This window comes from Amphiura filiformis, chromosome 17 (genome assembly GCF_039555335.1).
Source record: "Amphiura filiformis chromosome 17, Afil_fr2py, whole genome shotgun sequence".
Taxonomy (NCBI): domain Eukaryota; kingdom Metazoa; phylum Echinodermata; class Ophiuroidea; order Amphilepidida; family Amphiuridae; genus Amphiura; species Amphiura filiformis.
Window position 1 is genome coordinate 45,101,687 of NC_092644.1, and position 25,310 is coordinate 45,126,996.

The 25,310-nt window shown below is 37.6% G+C and overlaps 1 protein-coding gene across 1 annotated transcript; it reads left to right on the forward strand.

The window, feature by feature from the left end:
- Positions 1-1,816: 1,816 nt before the first annotated feature.
- Positions 1,817-24,606, forward strand: LOC140137864 (chymotrypsin-like protease CTRL-1). The gene is made up of 6 exons (XM_072159665.1): positions 1,817-1,972; positions 2,682-2,760; positions 3,794-3,980; positions 5,373-5,659; positions 22,023-22,168; positions 23,546-24,606. The coding sequence occupies exons 1-6, from the start codon at positions 1,952-1,954 to the stop codon at positions 23,735-23,737; spliced, it is 912 nt and encodes a 303-aa protein (XP_072015766.1). The 5' UTR covers positions 1,817-1,951; the 3' UTR covers positions 23,738-24,606.
- Positions 24,607-25,310: the final 704 nt, after the last annotated feature.

Sequence of the window (25,310 nt, forward strand, 5' to 3'; positions counted from 1 at the left end):
CCAAAGCTGTTTAGTACTACTTTACATATTTGACCATTATTATATCTTCGCTTGTAGATCACCGATATTATTAAAACAAAGATTATGTAGTAGATTACAAAATTACCTTGATGACTGGTAAATAACTAAATTCAATTAATAAGTGACTATTTTGCCCCATACTATTTTCTAAATTGTATCTTCTTTTTTTTCTTCTTCTTCTTCTTTTCTTTTCTGATTGGGGGGCGCAAGCCGTTTTTTGGCAATATTCATTAAAGATTTTCTTAATTTTGCAATCGATTGGGGGCACTCCCCCCTCCCCGTGCCCCTATGACGCTACGCCACTGAACAACAATTACACAACACAATAAAAAGTACTTATTGCTCTTTTTATTATATTAAACACATATTTTTTGGCGTGTGGTGGTGAACAACCAAACTTTTTTGCTATAGCGTGTAATGGTTGTGCGCTATACAATCCAGTCAGTTTATTTAAACTCTGGTAATCATTCACGAACATCCTAAAACAGGAACGACTACATTGACATTCGAATTGGCGATGAATTATTAGGCAACTTCCTCTTGTATTATTACATGAACTTCTGAACTTACACAATATGAACTTGCAACAATGACAACAAAATGATAGATATGCAGTATTATTAAAGTGGACAAAAGGGAAAAACAAGGGAAAACCCAATGAAAGCAAGAGTAAAAACAAGTCGTAACCTTGAATCCTTTGGTAACCAAACTATGTCATGTATAAAAAAACAGATAATGGCCCGGGATCATGCAACATACTTTGAGCTTTTGAAGCATATAAATAGTATATTTAACTTCCCTTTTTACTAAAACAGGTTTACATTATATTTATTGAGAATAATTTTAACACCTTCAAATCGAATCCATGGGATCCCCTTCAAAGAAGCATTTTCTGTCTTGCCTTTGCTCACAAAACTGACACCACACATAGGAATGGTCATAGAGATTATAAATCAACAAGAGACGAGTATTTCAGTCAAAACACACTTCTTGCATTTAGTTCTCTATGCGTGCAAAGGTCTGTTTTTAACTGGACTTCCTATTTACGATGGCTACGGTATCACATCATATCCATGACGCATCATCAGGCCGACTGATCTTGAATTGATCTTGAATTTTTGTGAAATAGCTATAATTAGTATCTGTTCTACAGTTGTGTCCCAATAAAAATTTTGGTGTCGCTCATCCATCTTTGAACAGTATTTTTGTGCAGCCTGAGAGCACATCAGACATATCGAATTGCATTCTGAATACGGATAACGTCCTTCTGATATCAAATAATTTTGATTTTATTTTTTTAAATCCGCGATATTTTATTTTATAGCAAATTATCAAAAATGGATATTTTTTGATATTTTCTATATATATATATATATTATACGAGGGTCATTCAAAAAGTTCTGCCTCTATCGTCACATCTCTATTATCTTACGTGACATGAAGTTGAAATTACCCATGATTATACTATTAAATCTTGGCTTCAGGTGATCCAATCTATATAGATTTATATCAAATCTAAATCAGGAAATTACCAAAGTTGTTGATTATAATAGACACGTAGGCAAAATGATTGGCCAATCACGTTTCATATCCATATATGGACATTTTATTGGAAACGCTATCGTGGTGTCGTAATCGAAAAATCCCCTTCAAACATTCTATAAAAAATATTCTGTAATTTTGTTCCACGTTTTACTGTTTTTGATGTGAACAATGGGGTCTCGAACGATGGGCGTATCCGGAGAAGATCCAGCCAATCGGTACGTTACAACACTGGAGTTACTTTCTTTCTAAAAGCGTATAAAACGGTGTGTTTCAGACGCTTCCTTCACAACACCTTGTAGTTCAAGCTAAAGCATAATTGCTTCATAACTTCAAGGTCGGCTTGTTTCATATTTGGAAGGTCTACCTGTTATCGTATAATCGTATAATGATGGAGCTGCAGTATAAGGTATGTTTTTCGTATTGTATCCGAGTATGTTTTAAAAAAAGCATATTTGGCTTCGTGATTAAATTCTGGGTTGTATTCTGCCACTAAAATCGCGGCCGCATGCACAAGTATATAGTTCTCTGGGCTTTAAAAATAGGTCTTTAAATGTATTTAGTGAGTAGTAAATATGCGCAAGACACGCAGGCCTAATTTGCATCAGCATTACTTGAGCTTAATATTTTATAACTTATAATGTATGGTTTCTATATATACTGAAAGTTGTTCCAGAACGTTTCTAAATGGTTTATTATGAAATGGCATGCAGTTTGCAATATTTTAAGGACGGTTAAATTTGTTTCAACAACTGTTTTAAAAATAAAAAAAATCTTTTTTAAAAAATTGCGCATTGTTATATTGGGAAATTCTCCCTTTAATGAAATGTATCGCAGTATTGGTGGAACTATCCGATATTGTTTTACCCAAAATCTCAACAATTGTTCTTCTGTCGAGGTTTCAAAATAAATAAGACTACATGAAGTTAGATTTGACTTATGCTATTTGAGAACGCGCACAAGTTTTGCGACCATGAATGTTCATCACAAAAGATCGAAAGTCGTCGATGTTACAAAAATCAAGAAAACATAAGAAAATGTGTGCGATTTCTCTTTCTCTGCTACTTCTACTCCTACCGGCATGAGTTTTTAAAAACAATTGTATTTTTATTTTCCAGAATCTTTTGGTGGCGTTTGTGGTAGCACTGTTTCTTCCAAATGTGTTGCCTTGTTGGCATGACACTACAAGCCCTTATGGTGAGTACGAACAATTAATTATTTGTAAACGGACCGTACCAGACCAGTGATTTGAACTTCTAATCTAAATTATCAGGCTAAAAGAACTTGTTTATTTCCTGTAGGTGGCCTGAAAACTAAAATACGAAATGCGTGGTTTTGTTTTTAATTTAGTTTTAGAGTCAGGATTTCTGGTAACTCAAATCAAATATGTATTTTCAAATCAGTGCAGAATAGGTTTTTGGAAAAGTATAGATTGATTTTCAAGAGATTTGTTGAGATCATTTTACTTGTAAACAACCTTTATGAGAAAAATAGTTTACAATGAGAAAAAAAATCTTTCGCAAATTTATTTATTTTGCTTGAAAATGTCTTTTTTTCTGGATTTCTCAAATAAAAAACAAACAAATGCGACAGCCTGCGGAAAATATTTAGGTTTTATAACCTTTCGCATGTGCGTTGTGGCCATCTCACACCCACCAAAAGATGTCTATAATAGTCTCCAACGTCCAAAGAAATTGTATATTACACAGCTAAAAGTGATGCACCAATGGTGTATGGTTGAAGACGTAACCGGCACGGCTGAAACATTTTATGAATCAAAAAGAATTTTCGCACCACGTACGTCGAAGTTCACTTTTTAATGTGCGAGGTGTAGTTTATGTAAGGTTTCTCCTAAATGACCTAAAAAGGTCAAGTTGTCGGAGAAAATAAAAATGACCTTGGTTCAATCTATGTTAGGCTGTGCTTTTGTTCTACTTGTCTGAAAGTTTGAAGTTTGTGACTTACTTCTAAAGATGAGAAAACGAGTATTTTTTCATTAATTGAATGGTCTTCACGCTTTATTGAATTGAGGCAGTGTCAGCTCTGGGCTCTGTTCTGCGTGGTCAAGCAACTGCATATTTTTTCTCTGTGTTTGCAAATTGCCCCACTTGTTTTTATAATGACAAATTAAAATACAGTGTTTCTTTTCTATCTTTTGGGCAAAATGTTTGAGAGACAAAACGACGCGATTTCAAAAAACTTTTATACTTGTGGGTTTTTTTTTCAATAGCGGACAAATGGAACGCCAATAAAGAAGTGTGTGGTACTATCGACGACAATAATAAAGTTGTAGGTGGGAACAATGTATACAGCACATTAACTTGGCCATGGCTAGGTTTTATGGAAAGAAATGGAGTCTTCATATGTACAGTTCAATTGATTGCACCAGGATGGGCTGCAACTGCTGCACACTGTGTGTAAGTACTGTACAATTATAGTTCAATATTTTATTTCGAGTTTAAGTTTTGAATATTTATTGCTCATATCAATTTGTAAGCGCTCTTTAGCAAAGTCATGGTTCATTGAATTTACAACCGTATGACAAAACAGGCGAAAATAGTAACTTTTTCCACAAGATTTGCAATTTAAAGTGGCAATTGCTCATTGAAATGAAGCTATTTAGTATATGGACAATATAAGTGTGCCCTTTCATTTAATGACATAAAATTTGAAAAATATTGTAAGGAACACTTGAGGTTTAACTTTTAAAACCTACGTTTTGGTCAAAAATTGTGCTTCGATAGGTCGTTTTCAACAGATTTACCACATTCGCCTTGCTATAAACATTGAGTTGCTTTATCTGTTGACGTAATGAAATAAAGTGTTTTTAGGGGGAAGTGTTAGCTTTCGTTCAAGTGGATGAAGGGAACACTTGAGGTTTTGACAAAACCAATCACAGACGCCTATTTTCCACTAGATCTCACACAGCTCTTATGATGCTATGCACTCAACCGTGTAGTATAAACACAGACTGCATAGCGGCTAGACTCGCTGTGCTTGGACATATATGTGTACTCGGTTTGGAGTATTCTTTGTTGTTGAAATACTCGTGGGAAAACACTCAGATATTTAGAAAGTGATCTAATTTGTCCCGAGTCCTGGTACACGAGCAGAAGCGGCGGAAGCATATTTAAGAGGGAGAGCATATGTCCCAGTAATTTTACTGACACACTTAAAAGTATGTCAGTAAAATTGTTCCATTTCAGACTACTTACCCTAAAATGTGGGTGAATTTTGGTATTCGATGTGCAAATGTTTCCAATTTTACCCTATTTCGGCCCCCTAATACGTGTGGGTGGTGGTTTTTTTTTGGGGGGGGGGGGCTAAAAAGAAAGATACCCATGGCAATTACTTTTCTTCTATTGGGATTTTTAAAGGAGACGTCCCCAGTGAACATTGGATTGGAGTATAAATGCACCTCTTGACAAATAAAGAGAATTTAAGATGAAACAGCCTAAAAGGCGGAGGGGTCCTGCATTGATATGTGCAAAGAGGGGGCCTTTTTGGTGACGGTAATAAAAAGACGTCTTTATCCAATTATACTAGGATGACAAAATTTAACAAAAAATATGTAAAATATGGCCTTTTTAATGAAAAGGAACCAAAATAAGATGATTTGTAGCACATTATTTCAAAACATTCGTGTGTTATTTAGAAATAATAATAATAATAATAATAATAATAATAATAATAATAATAATAATAATAATAATAATAATAATAATAATAATAATAATAATAATGATAAAACTAAATGTATTTAAACAATGTTAAAAGTAATTCCAAGCTATTTGTGTCTTTCACTACAGGGACGGAACTGTTTTGGCATCCCAGTTGAGAGTCACTTTCGGACAATATAATAAGGATTCAAGTAGTATCTGGTCTACACAGGCTAGAAGTGTCTCACAGGTCATCATTCATAATGGCTGGTCAAGCGTTACCCTTCGCAATGACATCGCTATCTTGCGTCTCAGCTCTGCAGTGTCATATACATCACGTGTGAGACCAGTATGTATGCAATGGCCTGGGTCTGAGAATGACGATACTTTTGACGACAACTGTTGGGTTGCTGGATGGGGAAGAACATCGACATTTGGTACGTATCTTTTAGGGGTTGTGCAGTAGTTATGTACCCCGGGGAGGATACAAATTTCAAAATGACGTATAAAAGAATGAACTCAGAAAGCGCCCCAAATAAATCATCAAGAAAAACAAAAAAGGGACGGCGGCGGTCCCAGATGTACGGAAAGCGATATCGGACCCCACCGACATGCTATGGTTTACCGCCACCGACAAGTTACATACCGTGCCCGATATGTTTGCCGCCACTGACAAAATATATCGGTAGCGGTGACCTATGCCGACGCTTTGTATAAATCATCGGTGGCGGCTCAGAAATGCCGATGCCGATGTTTTGTATAAAGGCGGCTCAGTAATGCCGACGCCGATGTTTTGTAAAACGTCGGCTAAATGCCGACGCCGATATTTTCACAACGTCGGCAATTGCCGACGCCGATGTTTTGTACAACGTCGGCTAATTGCCGACGCCGATGTTTTGTACAACGTTTTGTAGGCTTTTTTTGGGGGGGGGGTGCGTATAGCCAGTGATCATTAGGCAGAGTAAAATAAAAAACATGTTCACGTCCGGGTTTTTAAAAAAAAAGGAAGTGGTGGCTTTTTGTTTTTTATTTTTTATCACAAAATCGGTGTTTTAGCGTATACAATAATGCCTGGAAAAAGGAGGAGGCCTCTTTTATTAGTTGTTCTGAGAGATAGGCCTCCTTTAACTATCACAAAACCTTGTAAAAGTGTTTCTTGTATATTAGCAAGGCTATAGAAAGCATCTCTACTTCCTAGACATGATATCTTGAAAAAAAAATCCAAATATAATTGAAGAAACCTCCAAAAAAGCAGCAGGAGGGAACGTGAAACATGTTTATTTTTTTATTTGGCCTTACCAAAAACGTATATAAAATCACACTATGCTACTACGATACACTGCTGCTTGATGTCGCGGCGTATTAAAGCACACATTCGGCTGGAATTACCAGCCACAAACTTCGTTGAAACTTTGATATGAAGCGGTGTGTGGCCTAAATAGTGTCGGCTGTAATCACCAGCCGTCTGCGTTGAAACAATGGCGATGTTTTCTGTTAGGCAATGTGTATGTTGCTACCGTAACTTGTTACCTTTCGTGTTGAACCAATGGCGTACATGTAGCGTCATCGATGGCAAAATTTAATACAAAATCCAATAGGAAAACTGCGGAAAAACGACCTGTTGCCCCCCTCCCATCAGACCCAGTACCCCTAATCATGGTCGGTGCCCCCCTCCCAAGGGCGTATCCATGACTGGCTTTAAAAAGAATCGTAGGCTGTCAAAAATGTGCGCGAAGCGGGCATCGCCATAGGGCCTGCACTTTGGCTCGTTTTTTGCAGGTTTACATGGTCCAATAATCACAAGATGACTGACATGTGGTAACAAAGGAAGCAGTCACTGCAATTTGAAAATGTCCCATATGATTGGCCATTCAAGACACTCCTGTGAATATAGGCCTACTATAGCGGCCTTTTCAAAATATAATACCTGTTTGCTTGACTGTATTTTAATACCCGGGAACAATACACACAGTATATGCATTGGACAAACTTTTTACAATAAGCATGATAAGTGATGATGTGACCTCCAGATTTATACATCGTTCGTCTCGCACACTGACAACATTTGATTGAATGGACTGTATAGGCTACTGCGCCGTGATTACGGTGAAGGACACCGGTTCAAATCCTTTGTTTGGAGCCAATCGATAAAAGCATGCAGGGCTTCTATACCCATGTACAGTTTATCCCTACATAACCTATGTCTTGAATACGCAGGCAAAGTTATGTAATAATCGGATTAATACTATATAGCAGTAGGTAAAAAAAAGTTTTGAATAATCCGCGCTATAAAGTCCCATTCAGTGATCCCAGCGAAAGTGAAAAAATAAATCAAATTGTTACGTTTATAAATTTTTTTGATGAAAAACAAATGGCAAAAAAAAAAAACAGGAAAACGACAGTATTGACGAAGTTGAAGCCCCATTCAAATACATGTAGCTAATTTATATACTGTCAGTATATAAATTACAGACTCACGTAAATGCATTATTTGTTGTCTTAGACACACGGTTTTCGGCTGAACCACTGCGCTAGCAAGCTATGTTAGCACATCTATGACAATGACGAAAGGTACAAAATCAGCCATAGGCCTTTAGATAGCAGAAGACACAAAAGTGGTGTTTTATGACATTTGACATTCTTTTGTGGCGAGTGACATGGTCTTTCAATTCACGCCGAGTGTCCTTGACAGGTTTGACTATGCTTCAGTGGTCATGAAAGAATTCAAAAGATAACCTCTGCCCCAATAATCCCAAGCAATTGTCTGAAACTGCTCCTCGGATCATAAGAACTCAGTCCTCAAATGATAGTCATAATAATGTCCAAAATATAAAAATTACTGACTATCATTGAAGACTGAGTTCCGCAGTCTAGTATCCAAAATCTGAATTTTGATGATTTTTACGATAGTCGGGATGAAAAAAAATAAAAAAATCACTGAATGGAAAGAAAACAAGAAAAGAAAATTAACCAAATTAAGGGAGGTCTAATGAGCGTGAACCTGGTTTGGATGCAGAGGGAGTGTGCATGTAACAGACACAGCCACCAGAAAAGGACCAGCTCAGATCGCGCGCCAAATAAGTTTGCAGTCCAGAAATTTCATTTTTTCTCAGCCTTGCAAAAAATAGGCAGAGGTGGGAATCGAACCCGGGACCTCGGTGTTGTAAAACCTACTGCGTTACCACTGAGCCAACTGACAATCAGCTATGAGAAGTTTGATAGTAATCCTTGATATTGCTGAATAGAATAAATCAATACTGATAGGGCCTATGTCTATTTATCTAATGTACGATGTTATTCAAATTGGCCTATAAACTAGGAATATAATGTGAAATGACTATCAATCGATCAATCAATCAAGTTGTCTAGTTATCAACAATCAATAATAAACCGACGTTGGCCTATCATGGAATATTACTAACTAGGCCTACTAACTAATATACCAAATAAATAAAATAAATAAATAAGTCAGTAAATAAATAAATAGGCATAGGCCTAAATAAATAAATAAATACATAATGCAGAATGCAGTTAGTATTTTAGTTGCAAAATTCCAAACATTCTATTCACACATTCTATTATAATTTTCTGCTATACACGCAAAGGACCTGTGCCTTTAATATGTCCGCGCCTAATCAATAATGAGTCTTTCACCATGCTCACACACCATGTTAAACTATTGTATCCCTGCAAGTATTATCTCCTAACACCTCAATGAAATGGATGCTATAACGTACCCAATCAAGCGAACATATCAAGGTCATATCAGGGCGTTATACAAAGAATGGTCAAAGGTCAACGTTTCCAAAGAAGTATAGTAATAGATGTAGACACAAGCTTTCGTGCGGGAAACATAAACACATAGTCGTCAGTCGTGTGGTTTTTATGAGATTTGATACGGCGCTGAAGTCTATTGGCTGTCCCAAAATCAGTACCAGACCCGGTTTCCAGACGGCAATGTGTGTGTTGTTACAAGGAATGCAAACTCATTTTATCAATGAGTGAACCACATAGAGGAATACGACATCTATCGTGAGCCAATCTGCATTCTGTTGCCTGCAAAAGCCGACGATCAGGTAAAAATTCTAAAAGCAGCGTGACTAGATATTTGCGTTAATTTCATGATACGTGTAAAACGCATTGAAAACGCCAAATTGCAGTCATAAAATATATAATATTAGTAAATCACCCAATCGAATGTTAACGTAGGTATGTGGAAAAGAACTGCAATAACAATAACAAACTATGTGCCCAAAGAGTTGTCTTTGGCATGTCGCTTTTTTGAAATATGACCAAAAATATCAAATTTTGGAAAAACGCCCCAAAATTTAAAACAAACACGAACCTTCCAAAATAAATATATATTAGCACTCGGCGGCCCAGTCACTACCTGCCGCTGTGATTTGGGGTAACTCATTGCTTCCCCTCTCCAGATACCGGAACTTGAAGGTCGCTCATACCCCAGCCCTTAAGGGATCTGGAATGAGCGTTTTGAGCGTTTCGATAGTATTTTTTGTGGGACATGAGAGCACATCAGACATATCGAATTGCATTCTGAATACGAAGAATGTCTTTCTGATATCAAATAAATTTCATTGTTTGAAATTCACGATATAATACAAATTTTATGACAAATTATTAAAATTTGATATTTTTCACATTTTTGAAAAATAACAGTCCTCGAAGTAAATATCATAAATCTAATGTTATATTCTTAAACAGTCCCTGGCATGATACCATACATGTATAGGCCTATGTATAGTAAATTTGTCTGCTTTATCTGTTTTGTGCTGTTTAAGCAAATAGTTAAACATAATTTCCATAAAATGTAAGCTTTTACTGTCAGCTAGATATGTCCCCTTTTAATTTTGAGCAGAACAAGTGAGGTAAAGCAAAGCACAGCTCAGTTGGTAAGGCATTAGAATTTGGTACACTAGCGCTTCGAACTTTAAATAGGAAGGTGGTTAGTTCGAGCCTCATCACGGTCACATTAATTTTATAAACCAAATATTGTTCGAACTTTTCATATTTGTTTTTCTTTTATTGTTTCTTTTCTTTGTCTTTTTTTTCTTTCTTGTTTTCTTTCTTGTTTTCTTTGTTTTTCTTTGATCCATATTGCCAGTGTAAGGAGAGGAGGGAACTAACGGCCCATTCAGTGATTTTTTTTCATCCGGACGATCGTAAAAATCATCAAAATGCAGATTTTGTACAAGACTGCGGAACTCAGTCTTCAATGATATAGTCAGTAATAATCTTTTGGTCATTATATGACTATCATCATTTGACGACTGAGTTCTTATGATACATCATCCGAAGAGCAGTTTCAGACAATTGCTTGGGATTGTTGGGGCAGAGGTTATCTTTTGAGTTCTTTCATGACCACCGAAGCAGCGTTAAACCTGTCAAGGACACTCGGCGTGAATTGAACTGACCATGTCACTCGCCACAAAAGAATGTCAAAGGTCATAAAACATCAACTTGGTGTCTTCTGCTAGTGGTTCAGCCCTAAGCCGTGTAGGCCTATTTAAGACATTTACGTGAATCTGTAATTTATATACTGACAGTATATATAAATTAGCTACATGTATTTGAATGGGGCTTCAACTTCGTCAATACTGCCGTTTTGGTTTTGTGCCAATTTTTTTCATTAAATTTTTTTATAAAAGTAACAATTTGATTTTTTATTCACTTTCGCTGGGATCACTGAATGGGGCTTTGCAACGCGATATATTCAAAACTTGTATTCACCTACTGTTATAGCATTAATCCGATTATTACACAACCTCACCAGCGTATTCAAGATATCCAATGCAAATAATCACCTAGATTATGACGTATCATACCGTAAATATGGCGGAGTACTCAAATTCATTCAACAAAAGCATGATTACAAGCTATTGCAATCTACCGCGACAGCTCGTCTCACGCACATAACAAATGCACAAATACGATCAAATAGGTTGACGACAACGTTTGATTGAATGCACTGCATTGTGCCATGATTACGGTGAAGGACACCGGTTCAATTCCTTTGTATGGAGCCAATCAATAATTTCACGCACATCCTCTATTATTGCCCAATTATTGCCCGGGATGATTGCACACTGTAAAAGAGCTATTGTTATAATGTTTGATGAAATCGTGTTTAACTACCGTATTTGCTTAAGAAGGGGCACAATACAGATAAAGCAGACAGATTGACTACATGTGGAACATGTATATACATATTAATTTAGGGAATGTGTGTGAGTCGAGTATTACCTAATTATAATAGGGGCGTATCCAAAAATGAATTCACGCCCCTTTCAAATGTCGAGCCAAAGTGCAGGCCCTATGGTGGCGCTTGCGCTACGCAGGGGGTGTCTGAGGAGTGATTTGCCCCCTCAGAAGTAAGAAACTTTTGCAAAATGAAGACCTAATTGAAGCGATTTGGTGGACCATTTTGTCACTATTAGTGTGTAAAATTTTAGATTGAAATAGCCGAAAAAATTGAGAAATGACAGGGCATGAAGCTGTTCGTGGACAAGTTTTCCCTATTGTTATAGGCCTATAAATTGTTTTAAACATAAATTGGTAAATGTTGAAAACAGAAGCGAAAATAGCCACTTGTACATGCACTATGCAGGGGGGTGTCTGAGGGGGATGGTGCCCCTCAGAAGTTGGAAATTTTGCAAAATGAAGACCTACTTGAAGCGATTTTGTGGACCATTTTGTCACTATTAGTGTGTAAAATTTTTAGATTGAAAAAGCCGAAAATTTGTGAATGACGGCCCTACCAATGAAGCCTTTCGTGGACAAGTTTTCCCTATTATTGTCGTCTAGTGACTTTGGTGACCGTGTAATAGGCCCTGCATATCGGCGGGCCCACAGTAATTTTCACAAGCTTTTGGTACGAGGACCCGCCTTCAAGCAATGCGGAAAATAATTGCAGACCTATAGGGCCTATACTTACGATCGACCCGACTGTGCGGGTTTTTTTAGGCATGGACCATCTCAATTTAACTTTTTCTCTCCTCCTTTTCTCCCTTTTCTCTTCTCTTTTTCTCCTTTTTTTTACCTCTTTCCCCGGCTTTTTTCCTCTCATTTCTTCTTTTTTTTTTTTATGGGAGGAGGGCCACTTCCCCTAAACCGCGCCTGCTGTAAAGTTAGTGACCAATACGGGGGGTCCAGAGTGTTGGAAGGTAGTACAGGTGCGGAAGAATGGGAAGAAGAAGCATGGAGATAAAATTAAAAATAACTTTCTCCCCAGGGGGGTAAAATTTCCAAATGGCTCGCGAAAAATCGCTTGCCCCCCCCCCTCGGCCCGCCAAAAAAATTCTTTGCCCCCCACCCCTCAGCCCGCCGAAACTTCTTTGCCCTCCCCTTGCAACATGCCAAATTTTTGGGATCCCAATTTCCAAATCTTAAATGGTCTATATATACATGTTGCGATCGCAGCGAGCAGGAAAATTTGCATATTTAAGCGTTTCTGTTGTTTTTTAGCACGTTTTATTTAAAAGGCGCCCCATTATGAATGTGTGCCAAAAAATCGCTTGCCTCCCCCTTCTCGGCTCGCCAACCCCCCCCCCTCATTTTACCCTCCCCCAGGGCTCATAATTATTGCACAGCCCCCTCAGATACCCCCTGCGTATGGATAAAGAACTGGTACACTTTATGTTTTAAGCAATAACTTAATAATTAGGCATACAGTAATAGTAAATAACAGTTCACGAATGGCTTCAATTGAGCCTTTATTTTCACTTTTTTTTTCTAACTAAAATTTTACACAATAATAAAATTTTACACAATGATATGTAAAATCGTCCACAAAATAGCTTCAATTGGGACTTCATTTGGCAAAATTTTATAACTTCTCAGGGGGAATATCCCCCTTAGATACCCCTGCGTATGCATAAAGAAGATGTCGTTTTCGCTTCTGCTTCGGACACCCGGCACTTTATGTTTGAAGCAATAATTTATACAATAACAGTAAAAACTTTTCCACAAATGGCTTCAATTGGGCCGCCTTTTCATAAATTTGTGGCTTTTTCAAACTGAAATTGTGCCAAAATGGTCCAACAAATGGCTTCAGTTAGGTCTTCATTGTGCAAAGGTTTCTCACTTATGAGGGGAACATCCCCTCAGACACCCCATCATTCCCCTCTTCTCTGACTGTTCTAGATCCGCTACGGATTCTTTCACATATTGAAGAACATATATTTTTACCAAAAACTCCACTGCATACAAACCGCATCAATATTACGGCATCACAATACGTCGCCAGAGTTTCAACGAACGGGCAGCTGGTGATTACAGCCGAGTCTGTGGAACATGCACACCGCGATGTAACTATTTTTGGTAAAACACACTACGTCGCCAGAGTTTCAACGAACGGGCAGCTGGTAATTACAGCCGAGTCTGTGGCACATGCACACCGCGATGTAACTATTTTTGGTAAAACACACTACGTCGCCAGAGTTTCAACGAACGGGCAGCTGGTGATTACAGCCGAGTCTGTGGAACATGCACACCGCGATTTAACTATTTTTGGTAAAACACAATACGTCGCCAGAGTTTCAACGAACGGGCAGCTGGTGATTACAGCCGAGTCTGTGGAACATGCACACCGCGATGTAACCTTTTTTTTGGTAAAAAATGTCAAATATCTAAGTGTCAAATGACTCAATAACACGAGATCGATGTAGAAAAGTGGTTTTTAGATCAACATTTGGCGAAATAACGAATGTCTCAAAATTAAATTTTTGTCAAAATTTTCGGATGTCAAAAATGATGTCAAATTACTCCAAAACAAGAGATAGGTGTCGTAAAGTGTATTTAGATCGAAACTTGGCGAAATAACGAATATCTAAAAATTTTGTCATTTTGCATGCAAAGGTTTCTCACTAATAGTGTCAAAATCGTCCTCAAAATAGCTTCAATTGGGCCTTCATTTTGCAAAAATTTTGCAGGGGGGATATCCCCTTCATACACCCCTGCGTATGCATAAAGAAGTTGTTTCTAGATAAAAATTCTGCGAAGTTACGAATATCTTTAAAAAATTTCTTAATGTCTAAAAATAGTGTAAAATGAGGACACGTGATCTGTGTAGCAAATCGCTTTTAGATCAAAATTTTGCGAAATCACAAAGGTCCAAAATTTCAGTTTTTTGGTCAAAAATTTTGGATGTCAAAAAATGGTGTCATATGACTCAAGGGCACGTGATCAGTATAGAAAAGTGGATTTGATATGAAAATTCTGCGAAGTCACGAATGTCTTAAACTTGGGATTTTTGTTTACCAAAAGCGATGTGCATCATACCAGCCGCGCCAGTTTTTAACATCCGAAAATTTGTGACCAAAAAACTTTGTTAGACATTCGTTATGTCGCGGTGTGTCTGCCCCCCTTTTCAGCACCGCTGTCACCCAAAGACCGTATATTTTTATGAGCACATGCTGTCACCCAAAGACCCCATATTTTTCATTTCGATCTGTCACCCAAAGACCCTTATAGATCTTTTTGAACACCAACGAGTCATCTATAGATGATTTTGTTACCAAAAAACTCAATTTTAGACATTCGTAATTTTGACCTAATTTTTAGACATTCGTGATTTCGCAGAATTCTCATATGAAAACCACTTTTCTACATCGATCACGTGCTTTGTAGTCATATGACACCATTTTTTGACATCCGAAATTTTTTGACCAAAAAAACTTTTTAGCATTCGTTATGTCGCGGTGTGTCTGCGCTACAGTGGCGGCTGTTATTACCAGCTGTCTGTTCGTTGAGACTCCGCTCCAGTGTTTAGCCCGAATTGACATGATTTGTATGATAATGATGCGCACAGTGTCGGCTTTTGGTTAAAAAAAAATCGAATTTTTAGACATTCGTGATTTCGCAGAATTTTCATATAAAAACCTCTTTCTACACCAATCACGTACCCTTAAATCATATGGCACAATTTGAGTCAAAATATAGGCCTAATACTCCTCGAATCGAAGAGTAAATGTTGAATAAAATAATTGCTCAACTCAAGTGGTAAATCTTACTCAACCTCAGTTGAGTACCGTTTTACTCTTATTTTGAGTCAAAAGGGGAATACTCGATCCTGGAGTAATTCTTATCAACAAGATGAGTATAAACAATTAGCCCTGCCCAATCAACCTTGATGATGGAGTACAATTTACTCAAAAATGGAGTATTCCCCTTCTTACTGTTAAAAAGAGTAAGATTTTGCTCATATCTGGGCAATTCTTTTTTGCAGTGTAATAATTAATCAATCAGTCAATCAACCATCCAATCGATTAATCAATCGTATCCATACATCTAAGGATATGAACCAAAAATGACTCAAGGAAGCGACCCATCGATTATAAATAGTTAATAAATCCCCATCCATCCACCGTCAATCCATTCCCATCTAAAGACGGTCTAAACATCCATGAATCAGTCAAAAGGACTAGGATGTGTCATTATGATTCCCTTCCCTTTATAAATGCGTTTCGCTAATTGTGTAGGCCGACATAAATCAGTGTTATACGCGTTTTCAGAAAAATTGGAATTACAGGATCTGGTTATTGAATAATTTTATTCATCAAAATATTATGATGATAAAGCTATAGGCCCAGGCCCTATTGCAATGAGTGGTAAGCTCTCCTTCATATAATCTAAAGGCCTACATTTCACCTCGAGTGCCATCACATTCATTTTATACCCAAAACACTATATCGCCCTGCACTACAACGCTCACGCGGTACCGATGCATTGAACCACAGATGTCAAAGAAAGGATGATTACTCGCACCTGTAAAATTAGTATCTTTGAAAAGAGCGGTATTGTATTCAATCTATGTTTGCTGATATATACAGGTGATTAGTGCAATCTGCTTGTAGTGCAGGGCGATCTATTCAAAAAATGTATTCCTCTATTGCTATGGTAGTTAATCCGATTATGACATCACTTCTACGGCGAATAGCACAGTGGAAAAGATTTGCTTTCATACATTATTCTGATTGGTTGAAGCTATCATATCTGAATCAATATGCATTCTTTGCTTGTTCAATATGTTTGTTTGTATTTATTTCAAATCTATTTCTGTGAACTACTTAATTTTTTTTAGGTCTTTTGGGGAAAAAGTGTAGGGCTATATTTTCAATACAAATATGATGGAATCTTTTTCATCCAAGCTACATACACTTTAGGCATAGGGCCTACATGTCATTTGTAAAGTTTACTTCTAGGACTGAAATGTTAAGTGTCAAAAAATACATTTAATAATTTGTTATAAAATTTGTATCATATCTCGAATTTAAAAAATTGCCGATGCCGATGTTTTGTATAACGTCGGTGGCGGTCGCCGACGTTTTGTATAACGTCGGTACTTGCCGACGCCGATGTTTTGTATAACGTCGGTGCCGGAGACTATACTAGATAGGGGGGTAGCTATTACCCATACTAATAAGCAGGGGCGGACTGGCCACTGTGGCGTTGTGGCGATCGCCACATGGGCCGCTTGGTTCTGGGCCGCTCAGGGCCGGTTGCTCAAAAAGGAGCGAAATAAGAAAGAAAAAGAAAAAAAGGAGAAGGGGAGAAAAAAGAGAGAGAAGAAAAGGAAAAAGAGGAGAAAGAAAGTGAAAATAGAAGAAAATGGGAGAGAATGGGGAAGGAGTATCTTAAGACATAGGCCCTAGGGCCTGAGGTATAGGCCCTGACACTAAGCTATTATAGGCCGGCCACTAGTACACCGTCGCGGCATCACCTACAAATGGCCTTTTGAATCAATTCTCTAGACCATAAACACAGCAAAAGGTCAATACTCTAGATGCGATACAGTAAAATGTTTAAGCCAACAGCAAAATATTGGGCTGGCTGTCAATGGAATATTGGTATTTCATTGCGGCTGCGGAATGAGGCTAGGGCCGGTATGGGCATTTGGTATTAGGCAGACATAGGAGAAAGAAAGGAAAAGAGAAGAAAGGAGGGGGATAATTGAGGGGGATGAGTAATATAAGGGCCTACACAGTGTGCCCGCTGTTTGTCTGCATAGTGATAGGGCCTAAGGCCCATAGAAATAGGGGCTGATAGGCCTACGGGATGTGCGGACATGGGACACCAGTTTGAAACTATACATGCTATAGGGGTCTTTTGGTGAGAGCTTCGATGCCATATAACCAAGGGGTCATTCAGTAAGGAGGCCTCAAAGGGGGGTTCTTTCAGTGAGCCTGGGACCAAACTTGGGTCAAAATATAAAAGTTGACAAATTTTTGATAATTGTTTTTCAAAAGTCATCAAAATTCCTTACAAAGGAAGGTCTTATTGTGACAGGAAAAGAAAAAATAGGGGTCATTGGTGAGGAGTTCGGTAATTCAGTAAAATAAAAAATAAAGCGGTCATTGAGTGAGAGGGAGTTGAAAAATGGGGGTTAATGTGGGTTGTGGCCGCACTGCACGCACATCGCTCCACTCATTTTTAGTGAGTGCCCCCCTCCCGGCCTTTGGCCCTTTGGACCACCATCAGCTGTCAAAACTAGCACGGCTAGACCATCATTCGAAAACCTCTGGGCTGGGGTGCTCCTTGTAATGCAGGGATTACATTACATAATACTTACAGCCACATTACTCGGTTCAATATACTCAAACCAATTTCTTTCCCTTTTGATGTTTCAACTCATAGGCGTAGATAAATCCCTCCCCCCAATATTTTAAAAGGGATGGTCCATACAAGCCCCCCATGATGACACCTGTAGGCCTATGTGAGTTTCTGACCAAATCAATCTCATATTTGGCCATTTTAGCCTAAAAAGTGTCAATTGTTTCGCGCTTCGCATCACCAGTTTAGCTTCAATATGCCAAATTGCATTTGTACAATAAACTTATGTCGCCAAAAGGTGCTATTTCAAGAATATTTGTCCAACCCCAATGTCAAAAACAAATCTACGCCACTGTGGAGTTTTATCACGCTCGCTATGAAATGATCAATGCAATTTTTGCCAAAGCTCACTACCATTCGCTAGATGCTGTGAACTACCAAATCGCAATAGTTTTAAAAAGTTGCTATTAACCTTTACCCAGTAGGCCTAAACAATTTTTAGCATTTGTCTTTTAATGATTGAATATATACTCACGATATGATAACACAGTTCTGCAAAGATGTAATTCTATATGTGTGCAAATGAGTCAAAACATAAAACATGCACACTACTTAATAAATTGAATAACTGTTGGTTTGATCTTGATTATTGCAAGTGAGTGACAATGGATAAAGAATATTTCAAGTCTGTACAAATGGAATTTGGCTTCAGAAATCGTTGTCAAATCCGGGCTTCCTGACCCCTAGAATAGCTAAAACCCTTAGTTGTCCGGGGCTTCGCCCTGGACCCCACCAGGGCTTTGCCCTGGACCCTACCAGGGCCCTTACGCGGGCCCCTGGACCCCGTGCGCTACTCGCTACGCTCGCTTCGCTCGCTGCGCTCTATTGAGTAATAGGGCCGTTCTTAATAAATTTGCCACGGCCGCTTAAAACCACCAGTCCGCCCCTGCTAATAAGTGCACTACGTTTGTGATAATGCCTACACGACGCGGCGTGTATGAAGCACACATTCGGCTGTAATGACCAGCCGCACACTTCGTTGAAACATTGGCCGACGTTCTGTGTTGCCCTAACATGGCTTAAACAGTTCGCAAAAACGCTGCAATGAAGTTGTCCTTTGAAGGTTTATTTTTTAAGGAGAAATCGCGCACGAAATGTGCAATGGGGGGTAGGATATGATACAAATTTTATAACCAATTATTAAATTTCGCATTTTATAACAAATTATTAAAAAATTGATATTTATTTTTTGACACTTAACATTTCAGTCCTCGAAGTATTTACAAATGATATGTAGCCTATGCCTACTTAAAGTGTATGTAGCTTGGATGAAAAAGATTCCATCATATTTGTATTGAAGATATAGGCCTACACTTTTTCAAATTGTTGGGCAGCCGGGGGGGTCAAGTATTTTATACGGCACACATTTATGGGGCACTTTTTAAATAACACGGTACTAATCGGTAGGCCTATGCTCGCATCCAGGGGGGGCGCTCCGCCCCGCCCCCCATTTGCCCCCCCACTTTTGAGGCAAAACCCTAAAATCAGGTAAATTTCCACTTTTTTTGCGACAAGTTCCCCCCTGAAATCACTTCACCCCATTCCCCATCCCCCCGAAAATTTTGCCTGGTGTCGCCACTGCTCGTATCATAATAGACCATTTAAAGTTTGCAATTTGAGAACCCAAAATTTTGCAAGGGGGAGGGGCAAAGATTTGTTGACAGACGGGGAAAACAATTTTGGCAGGTCGAGAGGGGGGCAAGCAATTTTGGCACACCATTTTGAAATTCCATCATCCCCCATTAAAATGGACGTCATATAATTCTCTTCCCTTTATAAATTCGTTTCGCAATTTGCGTAGGTCGACATATAGGCCTAGGCCTAAGTCAGTGTTATACAGGGTGTATCAAAATGATTGGTACCGTCACTTTTCTGTGATTATGGGACAGGACTGCCACATCACAATGTAACATGGAATGCACCTAATTTATAGACAAATAATGTGAACGATTATAAACTGCAAATTGGGGTCATTTTACTGTGATCCGCCGCTGCATTTGGAAGCAGCAGGCTTGTCAATAAACATGAAAACGGATGGGTACCAATCATTTTGATACAGCCTGTACGCGGTTCAGAAACATTCGAATTGTAGGATCTGGTTGTTGAATATTCTTACTCATCAGAATATTATTAGAGGCTGATAATAAAGTTATATTACAATGAGTGGTAACTTCATATAATCTAAAGGCCTACATTTCATCTCGAGTTGCCTATGTGGCCAACATGTATTCCATTTACTTGTCTCGTCTTGTCTTGTCTTCACAACAAAGTATTGTCTTTCTGAGTGTCCCGTTCTTTGCACTATTATACTACACTCAATATTATTATTGAGTAATAAAAGCATTTCTATTTTATTTGGATGACAATGTAAGTCGAGCTTTTGCTCTGTATGGTCTACCTACTACTATGCTTATGTATCTTAATTATTTAATTATTTAAATTATATAGGTCTATATATTTGCATAATAAAAATACACTGAAACTGAGTGCTATTCATTTTCCCAAATCACCTAGTTTTTAGGCATTGGGGGAAGTATGTATCTTCAATACGAACGGTTCAAATTTTCATATTTATAAAGTTTACTTTGAGGACTGTTAATGTTAAATGTCAAAAAATATAATTTTTTAATAATCTGTTATAAAAATTTGTATTATATCGCGAATTTCAAAAAATCTATATTATTATTTGATATCCTAGTATTCAGAATGCAATTTCATGTGTCTGATGTGCTCTCAGCATGATCATGTCCCACAAAAATACTGTGTAAACGTCGCTGTTCGAGCCCTTAAGTGTAATCATCATGGTAATGTTCCACACAGGGATTTAGATAATTTATTTACTTCTGTTGTCATACAATCGCTAATGAATTTATCTTATTTACAATTCGAAATAGGTGATAATTGGGATATTAGCCAACAATCTAGTGTGGATTTTGTTTAAATGTTGCACATTTATGACTTTAATAAGTCAATTTATCAACGGCATATGGTGAATTCTCCTCATGTCTTTAAGACGACATTATAGTTTAGTTGTTGCAAATAATTTGTTTCTTGAAAATTGAAAAGAATCGGGAGAATCACAATTGTATCATTATACTAACTTCTTGTCATCTCGATGTCAATTTTAGTTACATTTCAGATAAATAGGTCTATACCTAAAATCATGAAAATTTTGTGAAATGTGTCTCAAATATAGGCTCCACAAATCAATTGTAAATGGATAAAGGTCTGCTTTCCCGGGGTCTGCTTTTGGTCAGATTGAAGATTTTTCTTGAAAATATCTACATCTGGAAAATACTCCCCGTAAAAATCATTCGCTATCGGCCGTGCTTCACATCATGAATTCAAATCAGTCGAACGTTCGGCAAAAAGATAAAAATAATTATGCCTGCGCCTGCATACAATTATCATGTAGGGTCTATGAGTCAATCATGTTTATAATCATATATACTTATACTCACTGATTATACATCATGATTGTGTAGTATCACATACTGATACGGCTGATACGACCTCGGCTTCGGTGTTTTACGTAATGTTTACTGTCATATTAAAGTGGCGGCTAATTATGCCGATGACAATTCTTCGGAAGTCATGGCCAAACATCGGGGGCGGTATCATCACTTGACGGCAAGAGTCACTGTTATAACGATAACATGTCGGCAAATTCAGTGCCGCCGGAGATATGGGTAGGGTAGTGAACACAAAGTCTATGCACCAAGCATAGTAAATATTCACAACTTCAAGCTAAAGGTTTCCTAATACTAGGCCTAGTAATAATTTGGACCAACCATATTACCATGTCAAGACCAGGTCCATGACATGTTGATGTACGTTGTTATGTAAGCTTACAATATCTTCCCTTTCATATCCAAACCCATTCCCATTTTCTACATCAATAACAAATTTCTAAATGTCATTTTAATTTACCATACGAACTTCAAACATGTAATTTCAAACAGAGTTACGAACCTATTGAAAACCACAACAACTCGTGCCGGACTTTGTGAAGCTTAAATTTGGAAATCGACCAAACGCCTTTTCTATATAGTTGACACATAAAATTGGTTGTCATGTTACTCATGTAAGATAGAAAATAATTCTAGAAGAGACAAAACATTGTATTTTAAATTTTAAATTGTAATAAGTTTTTGCTATTCTGTTTGTATATAGGTAGTTCGTCTGACTATTTGCAGGACCTGAAGGTCAATGTTATGAGCAACTCCGACTGTGTGGCACAAGCAAGTCCGCATCAAGATAAAGTCACGTCTAATCACATCTGTGTCGAGGGAATACCAGCAAATAGTGGGTTGTGTTACGTAAGTCGAGATTGCACCTTATAAAAAATTTTGTTCTCATCTCCTCGCACCTCAAATTCTGGAATTAGACAAATATTTTTTCGGTGTTTTTTTCTTCAAAATATTTAAGAATTTGCAATGTTTTAGAACTTTATAGGCCTACAGAATTAAGGTGGGGAACAATTTATCATTATATGCCTTTTATGGTACTCTAGGTGGACTATCCCTCAGAATATCACATTTAAAAAGACGACAAATAAAAGAACTTCGTCGTTTTCCTCGAGCAATCTGGAAACAACGACAACTAATATAATGCTAATTTTACATTGAAAAAGAAACGCCTCCCTCTCTAATTAATTCATGAAAACCCACCGGACGAGAGCTAGAAATGAAAGTTATTATACTTAGTTTTCTGGGTTAATAGGATGAACATTCGAACCTAATACCTAGATTTATATCTTCCGATCTTCTCCAGCGTGCTTCTGTGGCTCAATTGGTTATAGCGTCGTGCTAGTATTACGAAGGTCGTCGGTTCGAATCCGGCAGGTGCACTGGGGTGTTTTTTTAACGTTTATGTGCACTGGCTACTCTGTGGAAATATTAGATTTTGTTCGAGAGCTAGAAATGCTATTTTTTCTGACATTAGTGCTTTATGATTAGAGAAAGAATGCCTTGAAGGCCTATGGGAAGTGCCCATACAGGCGTTTCAAAGCCCCTTATATCAGAGCCGTACCGATCGGGGAAGGGGTTAACTTCCGAAGTTGCCCTCCTAGCTCGAAATACTGGGGTAAAATTGACCAAAATTGCAAAGGGTATCCTCCTTAAGTTCATTAAGTACGGTTTTAGGCCACAATTGCCCTAACAATATACACCGAGCAACAATAATAATACTATTATACATTTTAGCGTTATATTTATGGGTGGGATGTATGCGTTTGTAGCGCGTGCAAAACCAGGAGTTGAGTGTTTACAAACACAGGAATTCGAGGAGGTTAATCCCAAAAAGCAGTAATTCGAGGAGCTTCTCAAAGTGGAGAACCCTATAGGGGGGTTAGGACGTCTTTTTCTGGCATTTTTGCCTTCAATTCGAGGAGATCCATAATTGTATTTGTGCTAAGTTCTCCTCACACACCTCCTCACATTCCTGTGAAAACTCCTCGTTTTGTATGTAGAGTGTGTACACCAAAACACACTTCACACACTATGTTTTTCTGTCTCCTCGTTTAGACTGCGCTACGAGTAGGGGTGTGTTTGGGTGCGTCGTGATTTAATACACATGTGCATGTATGTACAATTTCGTGAATATGTGAGCCTTGTGAAGTAGCCTTATATAACATGTGTCAAATGAAACCAAATGGCTTACAATAAATGAAATATTGTTTTGCTTGTTATAAACAGGGTGACAGTGGAGGCCCGTTGATGTGCAAAGCTGGTGACACGGAATGGTTGTTGCTTGGTATCACCAGTTTCAAAACCGGCTATTTGTGTGGAACAAATGATAAACCGGATGTTTTCACACGAATGTCGTCATACAGCCAATGGGTTACTGATACAATAGATGCCAGAGGGGGTCCAGGAACAGTACAGTAACATAACAGTCTAAAAATAAATGTTAACAAGACAAACAAGACAATATTGCTAAACTATTAAATGTTTCCAAAATATCGAACACATAGTTTCATCTGATCTATATAAATATCGATAAGTAGGCCTATTAATATCATATCAATAAACATAATAAAACTTGCGGCTATCCTTCATGTAATTATTTCGTGTAAGATAATCCCAACTCTAACCCTAAGCCTAATGCCCTAAGACTAATCCTAACCCTAACTTGTAATTTTAAGACCAGGATTTTATAGGCAGGAAATCGACACAGAAATTTTAGCCACTAAAAGTCCAAGAAATTAATTAAAAAACGGTTTCTCCTACTTTGCCAAGACAAAACAATAATTGTAGTAAAGTATACAAAGTATGTAATGTAATCAAGCAAAATCCGTCGGAAGTCGAAAATATTTTGAGATATAGGCAAACAACGGCAGTATTTCCTTTTGCTTCCTATTGTTTTGGAAACTCTTTAACTGCTCATATCTTTTGAACTGGTAGTCCAAATTTAATGAGATTTTCTGCAAAATGTAGCTTTGCAAATGTTGTTTACAATGCTTTAAGAAGCTGAAAATTGAATATGTCCGACTTCAGACTGATTTTGCTTGATCACACCATATGTTATTATTCCTACACTTGCAAAGAATAACGATAATATTATTGAATGGCTTATTGAACGGGTGATGCAAAAATAAATTGCACGAGTACTGCGTTGTAATAAATCGTTCATAAAGATAACACAACAGTATTGTACCGTACCGTTCAAAAGCCTAATATAAATCATACTATTTACTATAGTAATTAGCGAAGTAAGGGAATGGACAAAATAATAAAGGATCACAAATGAAGTTGAAGTTTATTTGTATTTTATGATTTGTATAGTGGTTATTTCAATTCCCTTGTTATGCAGCTGCAATTTATTAACAAGAATTTTTTTGTCGTCAGTGGTCTTGTACCTTATTATACCCAAAAAGTGGCAAACTCAAAAAAGTATTGTTCTAAAATGGTTTGTTTTAATAATGAGTAGAATATTGTAACTTAAGAGTACTACACCCCTCGATAAATTTAGTGTCTATTTTTGCATTTTTCTCAAAACTAATAACACAGTGGTAACAAAAGTTATGTATATTATTGGGGCAAGGAATCCAATTACTACACTGGAATTTCAGTGACCCAAGACAAGCGGTTTGTTATTTATGATAAGAAATAAGGTACCGCTAGGATGTACCTCGTTCCATATCATATATACTGAACCGCTTGTCTTGAGTCACTGAAATTTCAGTGTAGTAATTGGATTCCTTGCCCCAATAATATACATAACTTTTGTTACCACTGTGTTATTAGTTTTGAGAAAAATGCAAAAATCACAAATTTACCACAGGGGTGTAGTACCCCCTTAAGGTATGATTAGGCCAAAAATCGTTTCCTTGTCCATCAGTCGGGAAAAGTTTTTTTTTTTGTAGTACTTGTTTGTATGTAAAACACTCCCTGACCACAGAATTTCCACTAAAGACACATTCAAAGTAAACCCATTTTTATTTGCATGTACGTGTCTGGC

What these genes read in the sequence shown, in the direction of transcription:
- LOC140137864 (XM_072159665.1), top strand. Translation starts at nt 1,952, where the DNA reads ATGATGGAGCTGCAGTATAAG. An exon ending in TGACACTACAAGCCCTTATG is followed by an intron (nt 2,761 to 3,793) that starts GTGAGTACGAAC and finishes TTTTTTCAATAG; the next exon opens with CGGACAAATGGAACGCCAAT. An exon ending in GCAACTGCTGCACACTGTGT is followed by an intron (nt 3,981 to 5,372) that starts GTAAGTACTGTA and finishes CTTTCACTACAG; the next exon opens with GGACGGAACTGTTTTGGCAT.